Source organism: Rhinatrema bivittatum, chromosome 9 (assembly GCF_901001135.1).
Source record: "Rhinatrema bivittatum chromosome 9, aRhiBiv1.1, whole genome shotgun sequence".
NCBI lineage: Eukaryota > Metazoa > Chordata > Amphibia > Gymnophiona > Rhinatrematidae > Rhinatrema > Rhinatrema bivittatum.
The window spans coordinates 168,036,513-168,058,870 of NC_042623.1; the positions used below are offsets into that span (position 1 = coordinate 168,036,513).

The 22,358-nt window shown below is 43.2% G+C and overlaps 1 protein-coding gene across 3 annotated transcripts in view; it reads right to left on the reverse strand.

Annotated features, from left to right (window-relative positions):
* The window catches only part of HDLBP (high density lipoprotein binding protein), a 235,783-nt gene that overhangs the window by 13,656 nt on the left and 199,769 nt on the right, over positions 1–22,358 (reverse strand). For all 3 annotated transcript variants that reach the window (XM_029617121.1, XM_029617119.1, XM_029617120.1), the window contains exons 22-26: positions 15,789–15,893; positions 15,527–15,661; positions 11,465–11,608; positions 6,687–6,866; positions 5,645–5,761 (exon numbers count right to left, since the gene is read on the reverse strand). In XM_029617121.1, the coding sequence (XP_029472981.1) occupies positions 5,645–5,761; positions 6,687–6,866; positions 11,465–11,608; positions 15,527–15,661; positions 15,789–15,893 (681 nt within the window). The remainder of the gene's footprint in view (positions 1–5,644; positions 5,762–6,686; positions 6,867–11,464; positions 11,609–15,526; positions 15,662–15,788; positions 15,894–22,358) is intronic.

Here is a 22,358-nt window from a genome sequence, read left to right on the forward strand (position 1 = left end):
AGTCCTGAATAGACGCTCCCTTAAATGACCTAAAACAGTACAGCACATAAAGCTTGTGAAAACAAAATAAGATCTCAAGAAGGGACATCTTTATGAAGTGGTGGACAAAGATGTTTCACTCCCTTCAGGAAACTAGAAACATTGGGATGAGCTGGTTAAAGATGAACCTTGGATTTATCCCCTGTAACAGGCAATAGTAGCAACATGCACACTCTGCTACAGGCTAAATCTTTTTGAAGTCCATTCTGCAAAAAAAGATAGTATTGCGGGAACTGAAGTCTTAAGGAGAAAACAAGTTTCCTTACACCGAACTTCAAAAACCTTCCAGGCTCAGATATAAGCCAGTGACGTGAAATGTGGAGATAATCTCCTCAATATTTGACACCAGCATTGCAAGACTAGAATTTCAGTTTTAGCTAGATTTCAAACAAGATTATGTTTAAACCAACGACCAATAGTGGGAACTCATAACAGTTTCTGCCCAGGTTGGTCACATGGGGAGAAAAATGGATGTTATCCGCATATAAACTGTAGCCTGCACAAAAGTCAGTCAGTAGCTTGCATATAAAAGTGTCAAATATTGAGAAGCAGAGTCCTTTGTGACCCCCAAACCAAATCAGATGCCACTGAACTTCCATCAAGAGTCATTATTTGTTGAGATTTTCCAGTAAGACAGGATTCAAGCCATTTTAATACCATACCTGAGATCTCATTCTCTCTCAGCCAGAAAAGGAGGATCCAAAGTTCAAGCATATCAAATGCCGCTGTGATGCCAAGTAGGATCAGCACTTAGCATATGCCATTATCAAGGCCTCTCTTAATTGTATCCAGACTTGAAGGCAGAAGGATTTGTGTTAAGAGATTTTCTGAATCCAAACAAAGGAATTGTGATACATTACAGGAGGACCTTGCAAGACTGGAAGATTGGGCATCCAAATGGCAGATTAAATTTAATGTGGACAAGTGCAAGGTGTTGCATATAGGGAAAAATAACCCTTGCTGTAGTTACACAATATTAGGTTCCATATTAGGAGCTACCACCCAGGAAAAAGATCTAGGCATCATAGTGGATAATACTTTAAAATCGTCGGCTCAGTGTGCTGCGGCAGTCAAAAAAGCAAACAGAATGTTAGAATTATTAGGAAGGGAATGGTTAATAAAACGGAAAATGTCATCATGCCTCTGTATCGCTCCATGGTGAGACCCCACCTTGAATACTATGTACAATTCTGGTTGCAGCATCTCAAAAAAGATATAGTTGCGATGAGAAGGGCAACCAAAATGATAAAGGGGATGGAACAGCTCCACTATGAGGAAAGGCTGAAGAGATTAGGGCTATTCAGCTTGGAGGGGGAATACAATAGAGGTCTTTAAGATCATGAGAGGTCTTGAACAAGTAGATGTGAATCAGTTATTTACACTTTTGAACAATAGGACTACTAGGGGGCATTCCATGAAGTTAGCAAGTAGCACATTTAAGACTAATCAGAGAAAATTCTCACACTCAACGCACAATAAAGCTCTGGAATTTGTTGTCAGAGGAGGTGGTTAGTGCAGTTAGTGTAGCTGGGTTCAAAAAAGGTTTGGATAAGTTCTTGGAGAAGAAGTCCATTATAGGCTATTAATCAAGTTTACTTAGGGAATAGCCACTGCTATTAATTGCATCAGTAGCATGAGATCTTCTTAGTGTTTGGGTAATTGCAAGGTTCTTGTGGCCTGGTTTGGCCTCTGTTGGAAACAGGATGCTGGGCTTCATGGACCCTTTGTCTGACCCAGTATGGCAATTTCTTATGTTCTTATGAGAATCTGATGAGTCTCAGTCTGTTAACTACTGAAAAATATGAGCCTCTATGACCTTTGAGATAAATAAGGTAGACGGTAGGCTGGTAGTTGGAGAGAACCAATGGACCTAGGCCAGATTTCTTTAGTAAAGGCCTAATGGAAGCCTGTTTAAGCATATTATTGTTCCAAATGGTGCAAAACTGTCTTTAATACTAAGATACTACAAAGTTTAATGGGCAAAACAATGGGTTCAATAAAAAGATGACCTTAGACACTTCAGTTTGAGCGACCATTTCAAAAGATGATCACCTGGATGGAGCATCATTGGGCATTTCTGAGAATCAAAGTGTCAAAGACGTGAATGAAGCTGAAATATTAGTAAGTTACAAAAAAAAAAAAAATGCCATGAAGTTATCACAACTGAAGTATCAAGAGTTTGTTAGATTTTTGTACAATACAAAACAGGACTTTTGGATTATTAAAGGCTTACTGTAATTGGCAGGTAATGGAAGATTTTTTTTTTTTTTTTTTTTTTTTAATGTCATCTAACTTTTGTAAGCAGCCATGTTAGCATTATAATTCAACAAATGAACGTATACAATGCCAGACCCATTCCTGTAGGCCATGTCTGCTTCAGAGACCTCTAAACTGACAATTTTCAGATTTCTTTCCCAGTTTATTAAACTGTGACAATATTACCCAAGGCATTATTTAAAGTGGAATTCTGCACGGTAATAGCAAAATCAATACAGACAGGATATAATTCCTGAAACAAAGTCATTCATGGATTGCTCAAGATCAAGGACTCCTTTTTAGTATAAATTAGTAAAGGAATTCCCACTATCCTTTAAGATTTTACACTGGACAGATAATCTGCTTTGAACGTACAGACTGTTTGAATACGAGGGAAAGTTAGCATGCAGGAGGTTTGGAGATCAGTAAACCAGGCAAATGCTCAGATTTTGAATATTATACAAAATAAACCCAAGTAGTGAAAAATAAATGTAAGCTATAAAATATATATCTCACTACAAAAAAGACTTGGAAATTAGACCCACTCATAGTTCAGTGGAAGTAATTACAAGTGATCTTTATATAGCACTGGACCAATACATTTTCATATGCTTCAGTCCATGTGCGCATGCGCTTTAAAGCCAGACCTTTTGTACTGGCCAATTATAATCATCTGTCACTGAACCACCAAGTGAGAGTCTCTATATTAGAGAGTCTGATTTTTTTTTTTTTAATTTATTGCATTTAAAACTGGCAACCGATGGACTAATTACTTTCTTCTGGATTTTTTTCAAGATAAGTACATTTTTGCTTTAGTTGCATAAACAAATATTTTAATTGCAAAAAATTATTTTCCCTTTAATGTAGAGACTCACTTGGTGGTTCAGTGACAGATGATTATAATTGGCCAGTACAAAAGGTCTGGCATTAAAGAGCATGCGCACACATGGACTGAAGCATATGAAAATGTATTGGTCCAGTGCTAATTGAAGGTCACTTGTAATTACTTCCACTGAGCTGTAAGTGGGTCTAATTTCCAAGTTTTCTTTGGTAGTGAGATACATATTTTATAGATTTGTAATACAGCATAAGCATTTTATAAGGAGAACTTTTACCTAAGTGTTCAATAGACATTTTCTCCATGAGCTCTTGAAAACAAATACCAACCACCTCCCTGCCACTTATCACGAGGTTGTGACACTTGAATAGCCCGAAGGACAGATTTGGTTCAGAAGGACTGTATATGAATTTGTGAGCCAGGACTTAATGCCAAAAAATAAATAAAAATAAAAAAATTGCTTAGAAAGAATGCAATAATTTTTATTTTTTTTTTTAACATATACACAGATTGTGCATTAATATTTTGAGATCCAACAAATCAACACGCCTGGATGTAGTGACACAGTTAACTGGTGTTAAAAATGACAGTCTGGTTGCATGTCCACACATAGAAAAGCCAAGCTCACCATACCTTCCATGGCACAGGACCACCGTGATAAATAAGTCTTTGTTCTGCCAGTTCTAACTCAAAGATGAAAGCAGAAGGACCTGGGACTCCTCCAGAACGTGGCACCTACTATATCCTCCACTGGCTCTTGATCACTATGCTTTGGTGACATCAGCAGGGGGTGGGGGCCAATGCCTGATGGAAACACTAGAGGTGGTAGGAAAGGTCCAGCAGACAGGGCGATTTCTCCCTCGATGGGGGCAAGAGGTGGACAGCAAGTGCCTCAATGACCCAGAGGGTAACAAAGCTCTAGACCGCCTCCTATGCTGGCTCTTGAACTGAGAAGTATGCCTGAAAAGACGACCAAAATGGAGAAGGGAATCCCCAGAACCCTCTGCGTGTCTTTGGCCTGCCTGGGCTGAATGGACTCTGAGTGACTTACAGAATGTCCCTGGATATCTGTGGAGGCAAGCTGGCACCAGACAGGTGATGTCTATTCATAGAGTCACCACAGGGAAGCTTCAGGCACTATTCTCAGGAGTTTGTAATCCACACAGTTACAGACGTGTTGATTGTCTTGACCAGTAAGAGTTTACCAGAACAAAGAAAGTCCTGGGAAATGGGCTACACATCCTGGGAAGCCAATCAGGATAGTTAGCGATGATTTAATCATGCAGTTGACATCACAACTTATGTAAATGATCCTTTGGGCAGTCATGCAAGTCTCTAGAACCTTCTACCCTGTATTTGAATGTTATCTATAAAACAAGGATCACTTTCTGTATACAAAGAGATGCTGGTCAGTTTGAAAGGGCACCCAGTACCCAGCATCTCCCGAGAACACTTATATTGACTAATAAACATACATTATACTTTTTACTGAGTCTAAGTGTTCTTGTGTCCCTGGCCATAAGCATAGAGTAAGCTTTAACAGAACCCACCTGCATTTGTGACATCAGCGGGGGTCAGGGTCAAGGCCTGATGGGAGACAGTAGGTGGGGGCAAGAGGTGACAGCAGGAACCTTGATACCTGATGCTACCCTCCAGGTCAAAGTAGCAAAGCTGATTTACTGGCTATACAGGGACAGCCTTTTTTTTTTTTTTTTTTTTTTTTTAATGCAATACACATTTATGGAAGGTTTAAATAACTTAAGTTACAAATATTGTAGATGGCCCTATACTTGATAGTCGTGTATTTTTGGATTTATTGTAAACCGTATTGGTGGTTCTTCCATGGACCAAGAATGTGATATATAAGCTGAGAATTAGAACTGGACTACCTAGACGCTCAGCCCGTAACATTGCTTTTCTTCTTGCGTTGAAAACGTTTCTGGCCAGCTCTGGAGAGGAGAGATGTGAACTGCATAGATTTACTCCAATGCACATGTGTTAAGCATCCAAAATGTTATGGATGTGTTTCTCATTATCAAAAGCAATACAATTAAAAATAAAAATCATAAAAACACACACACACCACTGCCCTCTTCAACAAATGAAAGTCAAAAACTCCAATCACTAACATTTAAGGTAGGGCTTCAACCAGACAGCTCCCATTTGGTTATTTTCACATTTCCTCTTACAGGTTTTTTCCCCCCCCCCATCACCGCACAGACTAAACACAACCATCACAATAGGTATGTCAACATTGGTGCCCGTTCATTATACCAGGCAGGTCCTGCCTCCACTCTGCCTCATACTTAAGGCACAAGCAACTCTGGAAGTTCCTTCCATGCCACTCCTACAAGCATAACTACATACAGCATGCCGTAAGTGTTACATGGTGCTCTGGTCTTTGGATATTCATTAAAAGACTAGATTGTTTTAAATTCTACAGTGGCAGACAGTTTAACCACTGTCTTGGCCAGGTCCACATCACTATCTCCTGTCCAGGATTTCACTTACATATTCCTCCTCCAGATTCAGCAGGTGATCGATGGCCTCATCCACATGATCAGGCATTCCTGTCACAGTTACACAGTTAGGATCAGCAGCGCCACTTTGGGGGAAACGAATGTCCACCTGCAATGTAAAGGAATCTCCACTATATAAGTGCAGTCATGTGCCAAATAAAACAGTGCTAGAGGCCTGAGACAAGTGCTGTCATATGGCTAGCTCTTTCAGATAGGGCAAGTGATTTGTTAGATAATTTCACTCAAAGAGACTCTGCACTCTTTTAGTACATTAGATAACGCAGGATAATCAAATAGCTTTCTATTTAAACTGAATTACCTTACCAATCACACATGCATTAACAGATTAAAGTGGTGTCAAGTTAAATGATTTCTTCATCACAGAGCCCATGGCAGAGTTGAGATTTGAACCTAGGCCTTCTGAAGTCTGTCCCATATTCTTATCACTCTTTTCCATTTAACTCCAATTAGGATATATGTTGGCTGACTGCATGCAATATAGAACTCTGGATATGAAAAAGGCTAAGTCTCATTGTGGTGCATGTCATACTTATTACAGGAAAGTTTCATCCTTCAGTTTTATCCAAAAATAGCAAGAGTGTAGGGCAAGTAGTAGTCCTTACACAGTTCAGAAAGATTTAGTTTCTTTATTCCAGTGTCGGGGGACCATTTTAAAATTTATTATCTTGGATGGGCTTTAACTGAGGAGTTATTGGAATAAAGAAATTAAATCTTTCTGAACTGTGTATGGACTACTTGCTCTACACTTTTTGCTATTTTTGATTGATTGCTGAGTGTGGACCTTTTCTCCATCTATCTGCTTTGGATTCTCTCCTGTTTTTGGAGTTATATCCTTCAGTTTTATGCCATTTCATTCCTTGTACCAGTGCTGGAATCTACATAGGGAGCACTGGCTTTTACACCAGACAACCCTGGCCCACCTGTGCTGGGATCTACACTGTAGGCACCAGTCCAAGAACCTTTTTTAGAGATACATCCCCTTCTGTAACCTAGGACATGTATGTATGGCTCACCTTAAATTCATCCATGATCTTACGAATGGCTTTGCCACGGGCTCCAATAATGCGGGCATGAACTCTGTGGTCCAATGTGATGTCCTCAGACACCATCTGTTCAAGTTCATCCACAATCTTCATGATGGCATCGCGAGCAGATTCGGTGTTCTTCTCATAACCTGTGATGATGATCTTGTCCTGGGGATGTGAAAAGGAGGTAGAAAACTTCCAACAAAAGCAGCAATGACATATAGCATGAAAAATATAGAAAATCGGGAGGCCCCATGCTTGGCTGATTCTAAAAATGGTGTGCACTTCTGTTTCGGTTGTCAATTCTAAACCATACCATGGGAAATTCTGGTGAGAGCCTGAGGAGCCCTGACGTGTGCCGTGGAACACACAATAAGGATTACTGTTCTTGGGCTTGACTACATGGCACAGCAGTTTTAGATATGTATTTTTTTTCCTTTCAGCTTCCAGATTAACCCATATTGTGTATCCTTTTTGTTGTAAGGCTCTAATGTATCTGTGTGATTTGTTCTGTGAAGCCATTTTTATTTCTTTTCTTGGAAACTGTAATAATTGAGCAGCAGTCACATTAGCAGCAGAATGTGGGGGTTTCCCAGCAATTAGCACATAAGGCAGGCAGATGATACTAACAGTGCCTTGTCAAAAGTTTTATATATTTCACCCTGTTGTGTTAAAACATACAAATGTAAATGCATTAAAAGTAGGCGTTTCACTCAGTTATACCAAGGTAAAGGAAAGTTATCTCAATGACAAATAAAACAGAACAGAGATGGTGACAAGCACAAACCACTTCTGTAAGCACAATCTTCACTATCTAATACAAATGGGATATCAGAAAACTAGGAAAGAAAAGTTGTCTTCTCAAAAGACCCTAGAGTCCCAGCCAAGATCATCCAGAGTAATCATTTATCCCCAATGTGATTATGGATATTTTTGTCAAACATTATATCAAGTCACTCTTTGGCTTATATCTAGCCTTTTTTAAAAATTGCAATTAAAACACATCTGCTCATACGGGCAATACCCAAAACAGCAGAATTAGCCCTTGCACCCTAACATCAGTGGATATTTTGGCAGTTCCTGCATCAGGGGAATTAGTGTAAAGCTTCTGTATTGACATGCTCAACTCCAGCCACTACTCAGTTATACAATACTCTGTAAACCTGTAAACTTCCACTGTGAAAGAAAATTACAGAAATATTCTAATAGTCATTAATAAAAAAAAAAAGAAAAAAAAAAAAAAAAAAGAGAAGTCTTGACTGCGTAAGTCTTCATGCCTCTTGACTTTTTATGAAATTCTCTCTTGGAACAGCCAGGAGTCATTTAGGGTACGTGTCTACCAATTTTGCACAGCAGGATAGTGAAGTTTTTTCCACACTCTTGGCAGAAGAGCTCAAGCTTTTTCAAACTGGCTTGGGGGTGGGGGGAGAAATAGCCTGTGGTCTGCATTCTTCAAATCTTGCCACAGATTTTATATTAGATTTAAGTCTGGGCTTTGACTGGACCACTCAAGAACATTCATGGAGAAAATGTATTCTCATCCAACGATTTTCTTTCCTTCAGTCCAGCCAGACCAGTCAAGACATATGGGTTATGCTCACCAACCAGCAGATGGAGACAAACCAACAGGCTTACTAATGTCACCTTTTATAGGCTCCCAGGCTGAGATCAGCCTGCCAGTATAACCTGAAATAAGCTAGAACTATAACTCCTGCATTCACCCCAACCAGAGGACTTCCTCTACCAAGGTCTCTCTCCCCCCAACCTTTTGGGTTTTTAGATGAGGTCCACTTGATCCATCTCTGCAGCCAACGCCTGTATTTCAGTTACTGTCTGTAGCCACTCCTGTCTCTGGGCATCTATGCCATCTAGGAGTGGCTTTGCTGGCCCCACTGACCGGGCTGGCTTTTCAATCTGCCAGACCACTTGTCTCAGGTTCTCTCTACGTTGTGTCTTGGGATTGGAGGAACTACCACTATGCCACAATACATTACTGTATCCCAAAGCGGCCCCATGTACACTTTTCTTAAACCCTCTGGCTGCTTTTTCTCCCCAGGAAATAAACCCTTTCACATATATCTTCAGGGCTAGGAAAACAATAAAGCTGCTGGCCTCTCCAACACTTACTGCTTGATCCCCGACTACACAGGTAGGGATAAGTCCCCTTAGCCTGTGAGTCAATGCTGCACGTGTACGGGTCGGGCCCCAGGTAAAGAAAAAAAAAAAAAAAAAAAAAAAAAAGAGTTTCTGTAGGGTTTCCCCCCCCTACATGAACTTTCCACCAGTGTTTCTCTGTGTGCTTAGAGCAAACACTTTCACAAAAACATATTTCTCTTCCTTCAGTGAATCAGCGTTCTTGCCAGTGCAGACACTTTCTACACTCTTTTCAGACACTTCTAAGAAGTTTGGACTTCTGCCTGTGCAATCACTTAGTTCCTAAATTCTCACTTCTAACACCATGTGTCAGGAGAAAGCTGCAAGGTGAATGCAGCTTTCTCCTGACGAGCAGTCCAAGGCTAGCTGGAGAACAGATTCACATCTGGACTCCAGTTTTCCTCTTGCACAACTTTATTCTTTAACAAAGGCAAAAAGAGGAACTATACAATGGCTTGCAAAAGTATTGGACCCCTAAAAAGTCAGATTTGTGTGGATTACAAATAATGCTGGCACAGATTGCTCCAGACAGTATGTTTTATTGCAAACCAGTATGCACTTAAAGTACATTTTCAAAGTCAGTACTCAGCCAGGTATCAACTGGTCCATTTCCCCAAGTGATTGATCCAGAGAGAACCTCAGCTTTTTCCTTGACACATGATCATGCTGCCTCCTAGGAGAGGGGTGCGGTGGGACTATGATCCTCTTCTCACTTTTGGTCTTCCCACCGTGCGGTTAAGGAGTTCTTTGCACCCCTAAGGTCAGTGAGGCAGGAATCTTTATACTTATTGTTTTCATAAGTTTTTTTTTTGTTTAACTATTTTTCCATCTTTCTAAAAATGTACTGAGAGAGATCCTGGAATATTTTGATCTTCGCTCCAATATAGTTCAGCCCAATTATTTCTGGTGTGATTAAGCAAGGCTTGTTCATCTTCAAAGTAATGCACACAAGCCACAATAACCCCTTGGAAACTGGTGATCACTGGAGAGATTTACCAACCCTGTGGGCTCAAAGTTATTGAATTTGCTCCAAAATCCGGTATACAGAATTGGAAGACAAATGAGCAGATTAGCAGTGTCTTCATTTCTGTCCAGCGCTGGGATTCTGAGGACTCATTTTGACATTAACAGTTCTCTAGATCATCCTGGCACTCCATTTCCTTAGCCATTTTTTCCAAACCTCTCATGTGCCTATAAAAGTCAGCAGTCGACTTAATTTGTTCGCCAAAATGAATCTAGTTCTGAGACACCTTTTTCAGTTGTGAAGTCATTAATGGCACTGCTTGCATTAGAGTGAAGCAATTTAAATTTCCCTAACAAGATCAGTGATAACAGATTCCGCCACCGTTTGCACTTTCCAGAGAACCAGTCAGAGGCTTTACCCCAGTCCTTCTGCACGAGACATTACGTTCAGTTGAGCTAGTTACTAGTCCCTCCTGTTAAACATCACAAAAAAAAAAGAGGACACATAAGGGCTTCTGTTCCACTGTTGCAACCACAAAAAACTCCATGAAAATAAGCCAAAAATCAGAGAAATCTTTTTTTTTTTTTGGGGGGGTAGGGGGAACAGTCCAAATCACTGCAGACCAGAGCTCTCTTCACCAGCCAAAAACTAGAGTATAAGTATTTGTAGATAGTAACAGCTACACAGAGCTCTTATACAATAACATTTTTCTAGATATACAAAAAAAGATAGAATATGTACTCACTTTTACATTACTGCATGATAACCTAAACAGAGCTCAAAAAAACTTTACCAATTCTCCTCCACCCGAACTGCAGAGAATGGGATATGAGTTTTGGGGCTACCTCCTATTGCAGATATATGCAAGTCTCTTCCTGGGCTAGTTGCATTCACCTTGCAGCTTTCTCCGGCCCGGCCTTTGCTCCTGGGCATATAATACACCTCTCAGCCTCTCTGACATAATAAAGTACCTTCTTGATTACAACTCCTTGCCTTCCCACTTCTCATATGTGACTGCAGTCTTGCAGGCCCTACTATCCACTTTCCAGCCTGATTGTGACAAACCACTGTCTGGTCCTTTGATGGCCGTGCACACAGCACAACTCCCTCAGCAGGGCTGTCTTTCTTTCCATCTGTGGCGCAGCAGACCCATTTCCCGGCACTGTAAGGCCAGGACCCAAACAGCCCTATTCAGGCTCCTCTCAGCATGGGAACAGCACTCCAGCAATCTGGGCAAGGATAAGGCCCTAGAGTCAGCACCATTCTGGCGTTTACAGCAGAGCATGGATCAGGAGCAGCCCCCCCCCCCCCCCCCCAAAAATAACTAACAAGTTATAAAAATAAAACCTTCTTGTGTCAATTTTACAATAAAATAGAAATGCACACAAGCACTGTCAGGGGTGTCATTGGAAAAAAAAAAGTTTGTGAGCACTGGTGTTGATCAGTGAAACACTCCTACTTTAATGCATTTTCATTTGAATATTTTTAAAGAAAGCAGAATGTGAAAAATGTACCAGGATATGAGGCACTCTATAAAAAACAAAACAAAAAACAAAACAAAAACAGCAGATCACAATAGAAAGGCCTTTTACAGATCAATTTTATCGAGCCTCGGAAATAATGGCTCCATCTGCTTCCTTGCCCATACCTGGTTCTCGTCATTCTTGTCAGGGAACTGGATGTTGACTTCATGATCTGTGCGGATCTGGGAAATCACAGCACCCTTCCGGCCAATGATCTTGGGGTGATACTTGGGTTCCACAGAAATGGCGAGCTTGAAACTCCTCAGTGCCTGTGCAACAGGAACAAAATAGGGAAAGCACAGAAATTCAAAAGATTCTCCTAGTGAGCAAGGTGCTGTCTGGGTTTCTTTTTTTTAAACTATACAAAACAGGTTTTCAAGTTTCTTATTTATGACTGCCGGACATATCAAACAGTAGATAAGCATTTATAGAAAGATTCTGCAGAAACAGATTGAAAAAGAACAATGTTTCCTATAGTTCTACCTCTGACATATCAGCCAGGTGCATCTGTCAAAACGGAAAGCCTCAATATTTAGATCAGTAAAAAAGAAATTACATGGCAACTTGAAAGCATGTTATTGAATATTTTTACCCCTATCAAAGCCAAAATAACCCGGACCAGTTACCCTATTCATAGGAATATTCTAAGTGCTCTTGTGGATAACCTGCAGGCTCTTGCCCACAATGGTCTTCAGCCAGCATTCATACTGCTGAGCACATAATCCTCACGTCATTTACTCATTCCCGTTCTATACACTACACTTTTTTGCAACCCCAAGCTACCGTACATTCATTTCTATTTATTAATATCAAAAAATATTCTAAGGTCTCCGTATCTAAAAAGCTGCTTGCAACTTATCTTTAAACTGCCTTCCACACTGGCTCAGTAGTGTCCCGACAATGACCATGTTTCGGCTTCTGCCTGCCTCAGGGGAATCTGCCTAATCTTTGGAATAGCCATTCTGAAATGAGTATGGAGTGGAGCGAGCTATTCCAAAGATTAGGCAGATTCCCCTGAGGCAGGCAGAAGCTGAAACTTTCCATTCTTTCTACTCCTTCAGGCCATGTCCACTCTGTTGCCGAGCTTAGTATCATCCACAAATAGATATAATCTCTTCTGCAGTGTCATTCAGTATTGAACTGAGCTGGCACCAGTACCAATCCTTGTGGCACGCCACTTAGTTTTCTGCAATGGAACGCAGAAGGTGGAAAATACATTCTTCTGCATCCAGATAAGACTGGAGGTATTGCACAGAGCCCTTGTATGTCTGCAGGAAAGGCTTCTGCGTTTGCAGTCATGGATATACTGCACCATGTAGACTTGAATTACGATATGTGCAATGAACATGGAAACATGGAACACCTTTTACCAAACTGGTCTAGAAACCCGGTGGTCTTTTGCGATGGAGAATTGTAGGGAAAACCATGTCCTTTTTTTTGCTTTCATCGCAAATTCAACCACCACTGAATGGTATGAGGATTGTAAGATACCAAATCCTGGAGATTGTTGAATCCTGAACTTCAGTTCCAATTTTCTTGCTGTTGTCATGACAGAAAAGGGGGTTTCACACATTCTCATTTGCAGAGCACTGAGAATCACATGAACTGGTAGAGCTAATGGCTGTGATAGCACATCAAGGATTTATAGACTGCCCAGTAGTACAAAAAGGAGTCTATCTTTGTGAACATGGATTGACAGGGTGCTGTCCATCTTTTCTATGGATTTTAAGTAAGGTTTTCCGGAGGCAAAGTATGGTCAGGTAGCTCCGATAGAGGATCAGAAGGTACCCATAGACTAGAGTCTTCATCCAAATACAGTGGCACACGGGATTACTCACCCAAGAACATAAGGAGGATGAGGGGGACTCTGCAGGCTCTTCCTGAAGGAGTAAAGGTGGCACCAAGCAGTCAATTATTTCCAAACTGGAAGACTCTGCTGCAATGGGATAGGATGAAGAAGCCTGAAAGATGGGCTTCAAAGGCGTGTGCCGTCCTATGGGCAAAACACGGACTCGCTAGGTGGAACTGCTGTGGCTAGGTTCAAAAGAACAGGCTAGAGTGACAGCCTAGACTGCTTGGACAATGTAGAGAAGAAACGTGACCGAAAGTGTAATATGATTGACTGATTGATACAGTCTCTGGCTCACTGAGGGAGATTGTATATCCTTTTCTGACACCAGGACAGTTTCCTGAAAATGGTCTTAGGAAAGGTCAGACGTGAGCGGAAGCACAGAATATATAGGGTCTGGCATCTCCAGATGATACCCTTTCACCAGTGGCTGAGGTGGGGACAGCGCTCCTGTGATTGAAGGAGCAAGGGACAACCTTATGCCCTCCCCCACAGATCTAAGGTGCGCTATACACAATTGCGATGGTAGAGCGGCTGCTAGGATTGACAACTTGGCGTGAAATGTTTCAAGGACTTTGAAGACTTAAGACTTGTCATGCTGAGATGAATGACTACATCAAGGAATCTGGAGGAATGTGTTAATGCTGCGTTGATGGAAATGCTAGCTGCATCACCTCTGCACTGTGCATTTCCATATTGGGGCCAGAGTGCACTGATCCAGTTTCATCGAGTAACTGAAAAGCCAAGGTGTGTGGATAATTCGAGGTAGTGTTGTGCATAGAGTGCTCAGAGACTGAATGTGATTAGTCTGCATCGATCAGTCTGCAGGCATCACTGCCTCAATGCTGCATCTTTACCAGCTTTGCTCTACTGCTCTATGCTGAAGCTCAGGTTTACATTTTAACATTCATAATTTTATAAAAAAAAATCAAAAACTAAAATGAAAACTTAAATCCATAAAATTCAAATATTCAGATATTCAAATTAGGAGCATGCAGCAAATGCTTTGATGCACCCCATGTCGGAGTGAGGCAATGAGCCAGGCTTAGACTGCTTTAAAGGTCCATGCATCGAGTGCACTAATGCATCTTGTGTCAAAGGCTTAGATGCAGAATTTGCAGACACAGTGTGCATGGACATGCCTATGCTGGCTATGTCAATAGTGCCGGAGCACCATGCTTCAAATGCTTCTGTTTCTTCAATGAAGGCTTTAGTGAATGATTGTTTTCCTTCCTTCCATGCAGGATAGCTGCCAGACCTCAACCCCACAACTTCAGCCTGAGCCAACATGGTAGAGTTGGAGGTGCCATCTGAACTTTTCCTGGTGAGGCAGACAAAGCTGCCGTGTGAGAGAAGGATCTGCTGCAACTCCTTAAAGATTTACCCAGCTCCTCAACATAGTGCGCCCCGGAGCACTGTGAGCGTGGGGATATGGGCCACAGGCATGATTATGCTGGTTGCACTTCAGGCCCAGGCAGATGTAGCAGAGCTCATGGCTATCGGTAACCAACATCACTTCACCACAAATACATGTTCCAAAACTGATAATTGGCTCTTTCCGAGACATTGAGGAGGAAAGGCCTCTTGGAGAAGAAGAAACAAGAAAAAAACCTTCCCTCACTTTTTTTTGTTTTTTAAACTGGCACTGAAAAGTGCCTTTGTGGGGCTCTGGAGGCAGCAAGGTAACAAAAAAATGAAGCAAATTTCAAGAAAAAAAACCCCGGAATATAGAAAAAAAATTGTAAGAGGAAAGTACATGTCCATGCTTTAGCTCGATTTAAAAAAAAAAAAAAATAAAAAATAAATGACCGAGGCAACTCATGAGGCAATGCCTGAATGAGAATTCCCACACGTGCTCAGTAGAGCTTCAAGTTCTATCATCTTAGAGAGAAGAGTCCATTCAGTGCCGTCAGATGACGTCACCCGCATTTAATGGCCAATTCAATCATCAGAAAAAAAAAAAAAAAAGTTTACTTCTTGAAATCAAAATGTAAATTTACAACCAGAGACTGAACTGAGCAAGCATTTTCTAAAGAATTTTAGTTTACCATTTTTTGGGATTAAAAATAGATGAATAGTTCTTTTGGAAATGAAGTTCTGTAGCATTGGACAGTTTGCCTACAAAGTTCTCTTTTGGCATCTCTTAGATAAATAAAGCCAGGACTAGAATACAAAACGTTTGTAAGTAATTTGATGGAAAAATAGTAACATTACTGACCAAAAACTAAAAGGGTTAGTCTTCATGAAGAAAGGGAGGTGGCTATTTAGAAACTGGAAATGGAGTCTAATGTATAAGTAACAATTCAGAAAGAGGACAGGTGGTATCTGTGGTCCATACCCGATCTTCCTGCTCAGCCTGCAGTTCCTTCACTCTTTCTAGAAGTCCAGCCTTGGCGCGATCCAAGTGTGTAGAGAGGCCAGTGATGGTGATGATATCTGATTGCAGCTCAGGGGGAGGGACTTGAATATTCACCTGAACACCAGGAAAAAAAAAAAAAAAAAGATACAAAAAACCCCACAACATTACATACATACTACATCAGAAGACAGGATGAACAGATGGCAGTTCTCTATGGAAGGAGGAACTAGAGGAGCCTTACCTCAAAATCATCCATCATTTTACGGATGCCACTCCCTTTCTGACCGATGATGTAACGGTGAAGATCAAAGGGCACTTCCACCTCTATGGTGACAGGAACAAGGGCCTGTTGGGAGAAGACACTAAGTTGAGACTTGTTCAGTAAAAAAGTTAGCAAAAATATAAGGTTAGAAGATGAAGGCTCAGTTTCACCACCAAGCTAATGGATGCACTTAATCTGCAGAGACTTGCATCCACATCAGGTGTTAACTGCTGTAATCTTAAATTGCTGCAAAATTTCATTTTTACCCTTCTGCCATACAAGAATGAAAGCAGTGATTTGTATTAAGACCTTAACAAAAAAAAAAAAAAAAAGCAAGTTTATTTCATGAGAATTCAGCCACAAATTAAACAGATAATTTTACTGTCTCACCTGGCCCAACTGTCATCAATAAAATCTCAACAGAATGGTATAAAAATAGAGCCCTTTATAGGTGTACTTATACTAATGTTCTTAGAACTTTAAAGGAGCCAAAAAAATCTTGAAATCCACATTTTTTTTCTGAAAAACTAAGAAGAGCACAGGTAAGCTTCTTCCTCTACTGTGCGCTGTGCACCCTCCCCCACTGACACAGCTACAGGCCCCTCTTCCTTGTGCCATGCAGGCCCCTGCTGACACGGCAGCATTGTGCCTCCTTAGCAAGAGCTAATACTGAGACTTGGGGCACTGATGAGACTAATGATGCCCCTGATGGAAACTCTTGTAAGAGCAACGCGACTGGGGGCCCAGAATTAGTCACAGCAGCCTTCCAGGCATGGGGGCTGCTGTGACCAACACTAACTATGTAATTTGCTGGACCAGCCCCGCCAGTGCATGCCCGAAGCCCTTACAGGCCAATCCGCACCTGTACAAGCTCAAAGATAAGGCTACTGATGTGCTGACACGGCAAGCACTCTCAGTTGATGCCTTTTTCAGTCATGGGACAATTCATCACTTTATAACAATGGAATAAACATTGAGAAAGTCATCTAGACAATGGGGTGGATTTTAAAAGGGTTACGTGCATATATTACGCGCGTAACCCCGAAAACCCGCTCTTGCGCGCGCAGAGCTTATTTTGCATAGGCCTGGAGACGCACGCAAGCCCCAGGGCTTGAAAAAAAATGGGTGGGCCGTGGCCAGAGGCCTCTCAACTGCCGCTGGGCCTGGGATTCACGTGCCAGCACTCGGCCGGCGCAAATAAAAAAATTAAGGTGGGGGGGCGGAGGAAAGGGGAAAGCCATTGGGGCTCCCCTAGGGCTCGGCGCGCACAAGGTGCACTCTCTTGCATGCGACAACCCCGGATTTTATAACATGCGCGCGGCTGCACGCTATTGTTATAGAATCGGGCGTAGATATGAATATCTGGCCCAATGTGTTTTGTAACCAAATTTCCTCTTATATCAAAAGATATGAATACTTATGTCAACTTTGTGTGTTTTGGTCTTTTCTAGGAAGAAAAAAAAAAAAGCTCTTCTACAATCCAGTGTAAGAACATAAAAAATTGCCATACGGGTCAGACCAAGGGTCAATCAAACCCAACATCCTGTTTCCAATTCCCAAAACTACCCACAAACTAAGTCTATTCCATGTTACTGATGCTAGTAATAGCAGTGGTTATCATCTAAGTCAACTTGATTAATAGCAGGTAATGAACTTCTCCTCCAAGAACTTATCCAATCCTTTTTTAAACACAGCTACACTAACTGCACTAACCACATCCCCTGGCAACAAATTCCAAAGTTTAATTGTGCGTGGAGTGAAAAAGCTTCTTTTGCTGGTGTTGTGGTTTTACAAAAAATAGTTAGTGTTATTTGGTTCAGATGGAAATGGGGCAATATTTTTGGTAGGAATTTCATTTGGGTATACAAAGAGTAGATAACTAGAGCTTGTAGTTCACTTATTCTTCAGGCAGAAGTAATGGCTACCAGGAAGTGTATTTCATGTAACAAATTTCAAGTCTGCTTTTAGTCTAGGTTCACATGGCAGTTTAACTGCTGAAGCACTGTATTTGGATCCCAGTGTGGTGGTGACATTTTTATTGGAGGCTAAGTTAGAAAGCCCCAGAATAATCTTTTAAGTGATTGGTTGATGTGAAATTGGTTGTCCTTCATGGTGATAAGTTGCAATTGTGCTCAAATGTGCTCTTATAGTTATCTATCTTTATCAATATCTATGAAATCGCCAATTACTAAAATCCAAAGGAAAATTAGTTTCTTACCTGAATTTTTGTTCCTGTAGTACCACGGATCAGTCCAGACACCTGGGTTTTGCCTCCCCTCCAGCAGATGGAGACAGAAGTTTTTTTTCAAACAATCCTGGCATATATACCAAGGTGCCACCCACAGTCACTCAGTCTTACGAAATGTCAAAGCAGAATGGAACACCAAATTAACCAACTAACTATCTGTCCAACTATAATAAGGCTGATACAAACCCCCAACTGGGAACAGAACTTGCCGAACCAAAAGAATAAAGCAAGAAAAACAGTACCAATACCCAGAAAAGAAGGTTATACGAGTGGACTCTTACTTCAGTGTACACAGTCATGGGCGGGGCTCTGGACTGATCCGTGGTACTACAGGAACGAAAATTATCAGGTAAGAAATTAATTTTCCTTTCCCTGTACGTATCTGGATCAGTCCAGACACCTGGGATGTACCAGAGCTGACTTACCTAGGGTGGGAGCCTGAGAGGCCCACTCTGAGCACCCCTTCTCCAAAGTCCCTGGAGTCTGAAGCTTGCACATCCAATCTGTAATGTCGGGCAAACATATGCAATGATTTCCATGTAGCTGCCCTGCAAATTTCCTGAGGCAAGACTTGATATTCCGCCCATGAAGCTGCCTGTGACCACTTGGAGTGGGCGCGAAGCCCCACCGGAGCTACCTTACCATGCAGTAAATACGCAGAATTAATGGCCTCCTTTAGCCAGCGAGCAATCGTAGTCTTGGAGGCCATACCACAACACGAAGAGATGGTCGGATACCCGGAAAGGATTTGTGACCTCTAGATATTGCAGCAGAGCCCTGCGCACATCCAGTTTCCGTAAATCCTTCGAGATGGGATCAGAGCAGTCCACAGCTGAAAAAGAGGGAAGCTCAACCTATTGATTCATGTGGAATGAAAAGACTACCTTCAGGAGGAAGGAAGGAACAGTCCAAAATCAGAAATGCGTAAGAAGGGTTCCCTGCACGACAACGCCTGCAACTCAGAAACTCAACGTGCCGAATAAATCGTGACCAAACACACCACTTTTAGCGTGAGATCCTTCAACGTTGCTTGTTTCAACGGCTCAAAAGGAGGGGCACATAAGGACGATAGAACCAAATTGAGATTCCAGGAAGGACACGGCAGGCAAAGAGGAGGGCGTAAGTGCTTTGCCCCTTGTAGGAAACGTGCTACATCTGGGTGCAACGCCAACGCTACGCCCTGGATCTTACCATGTAAACAACCAAGTGCCGCAACCTGTACCCTAAGGGAACTGCAGGAAAGCCCTTTGGAAAGACCTGCCTAAAGAAACCTGAGAATATCAGGGATCGACGTCCGCGTGGGGTCTATCGCGCGTCCAGCACACCAACTATCAAATACTTTCCAGACCCGGACATAAGCCAGGGAAGTGGATGGTTTCGCAACCTCAATGTTGCCACCCCTGCATTGGAATAACCCTTATTCTTCAGCCGTTGCCTCTCAAATGCCATGCCACTAGACAAAAGCGATCTGCCTCTTCCAAACAGATGGGACCTTGATGTAGAAGAGCCGCTGATTCCCGAAACCATAGCGGGTGTGCGGTGGACAAATTGAGAAGATCCGCAAACCAGGGACGTCTTGGCCACTCCGGCACCACAAGAATTACCTCTGCCAGATGGAGCTCTATCCGCCTGAGCACCTTGCCTATCAGCGGCCAGGGAGGAAACATGTACAATAAGATGTTCGTTGGCCAGGGCATCCACTCCCTCTGCCCCTGTTTCCCTGCGACGGCTGTAAAACATTGGAACCTTGGCGTTCTTGAATGTGGCCATCAGATCCATGGACGGCCTGCCCCACCGGTCGCAGATGAGCTGAAAAGCTTCGTCGTCCAACTCCCACTCTCCGGGATCGAGATGGTAATGACTGAGAAAGTCTGCCTGTACGTTGTCCTCGCCGGCGATGTGAGATGCCACAATACTGGCTAGATGCTCCTCCGCCTAGCTCATCAATTGTTGTGCCTCCTCGGCGACTGATTTAGGCCACCTTAGTTGCATTGTCTGACAAGATCCTGACCGATTTCCCCCGAAGGAGCGGGAGAAAAGCTTTCAATGTGAGCCACTGCCCTGGTTTCCAAGTGGTTGATCGACCATAGAGATTGGAGATTGGATCACAGTCCCTGCACAGACTTCCCCAGACAGACCGCTCCCCAGCCGGAGAGACTGGCATCTGTGGTGACGACTGTCCAGTCGGGAATTACCAGGGGAACCCCACATGCCAGATGGTCAGAGACCAGCCACCAGTCGAGACTGGCCCTCGCAGAGTCCGTAAGTGGAAGTGGCAGATGATACAGCTCTGACACCGGATTCCAATGGGACAGCAAAGCTGTTGGTAAGGGACACATATGAGCAAAGGCCCAGGGCAACAACTCCAGAGTAGACGTCAGAGCCCAATACTCTTAGGTAATCATTCACTGTGGGCATCTGCATGTCAAACAAGTCACTTACCTGGCCCTGGAGCTTGACTGCACGTTCTGCGGTGAGGAAAACTCTGCCCTAGACCGTATCGAATAGGGCTCCCAGGGACTCCAGAGACTCTTGGCCAGATTGGATTTGGCTCGAATCAGCCAATCGTCCAGGTAAGGATGGACTAGGAAACCTTCCTTCCGGAGCTGCGCTGCAATCACGACCATAACCTTGGAGAATATCCTGGGTGCCGTGGCAAGACCAAAAGGCATAGCTTGGAACTGATAGTGACTTCCCAAAATACAGAACCTGAGGAACTTCTGATACTCTGACCACATGCAGATATGAAAATAGGCTTCCGTGAGATCCAGAGAAGCCAGGAACTCCCCTTGCCGTACCGAGGCGATGACAGATCGAAGGGTCTCCATCCGGAAACGAGGTACCCGAAGGCACCTGTTTACCCTTTTCAGGTCCAAAATTGGTCTGAACATTCCTTCCTTTTTTGGGACTAAGAAATAAATGGAATAACAACCCCTTCGTTGCTCCACGGACGGAACCAGTATGATAACCCTCAAGGCCAGTAGGCGCTGGAGCGTGTCTAGCACCGCCTGCCGCTTCTCGTAGATGCGCAAGGAGATATCAGAAATTTGTCTTGAGGGTGCTGTACAAAATCTAAAGCGTAACCTTGACTTATCACGATGAGGACCCACTGGTCCGACGTTATCTTGGTCCATTCCTAGAAGTGGGAGAGTCTGGCCCCCATGCTGGGCACGCGATGGCCGGGCGGTACTGAGGAATGAACCGGCAGCATCTCATTGAGAGGTCTTGGCCCCCGCTGCCACCTGCGGGGCACCTGGTCTGCCAAAACGTCTGCCGCGAAAGGATTGAGACCACGACTGCTGCCGGTTAGAACTTGAGCGAAAGGATGACCCGGACGACTGCTCTGGCCTGGGTCGTTTACCACCGCGGAATCGTGACCGAGCCGCAAAAGATCCTCTCGACCTCTGCTTGTCCTCCGGTAGTTTATGAACCTTGCTCTCTCCCAGGGACTGGATCATGTCCTCCAATTCCTTACTAACTGTTTCCCTTTGAAAGGAAGCGAGCCTAGATGGGCCTTGGACAACATCTGCAGCCCAATTCTGAAGCCAGAGGAGCTGCCGCGCAGCTACTGCCGAAACCATGGATCTGGCCATGTGTAGGAGGTCATAAAGACCATCAGCGCTATAGGTGATGACTGCCTCCAGTCGATTTGCCTGGGCAGCCTCCTCCACAGAGAGGTTGGAATTGGCTTGGGGCTGCTGTGCCCATCGAAGACCGGCGTGTAATACAAAATTACTGCACATCGCAGCCCGGACCCCCAGCACTGAGACTTCAAACACCTTCTTGAGCTGCAACTCTAGCTTTCTGTCCTGTAAATCCTTGAAGGCCATTGCTCCCATAACAGGGATTGTGGACCTCTTAGTAACAGCCGATACTGCTGCATCCACCTTAGGGATACGTAGCAGCTCTAAGGCGTCCTCCGAAAGGGGATATAACTTGTCCATAGCCTTACTAACCTTTAATCCCAAATCTGAGGTGTCCCATTCTCGGAAGAGAAGATCAGTCGCTGAGAAATGAAACTGGAAGGAAACCGTAGGACCTCTGAGACCCAATAAGACAGGGAAAGCAACACTCATAGTGGTCTCATGAGCAAAAGCCCAGGGAACCACCTCCAGAGTGGACGCCATGGAGCTAAGGACCCGAAGGTAGTCCCAGGCTTTGGACAGCGGGAGCGCCAAAAAGCGAAGAACCTGCTCCAATTTGGTCATTTGATCTGGTGGGAGAAAAACTTTCAACACTTGTATCGAACTGGGTTCCCAGGAAGTCCATTCTCTGAGAAAGGACAAAGTTGCTCTTGGCCT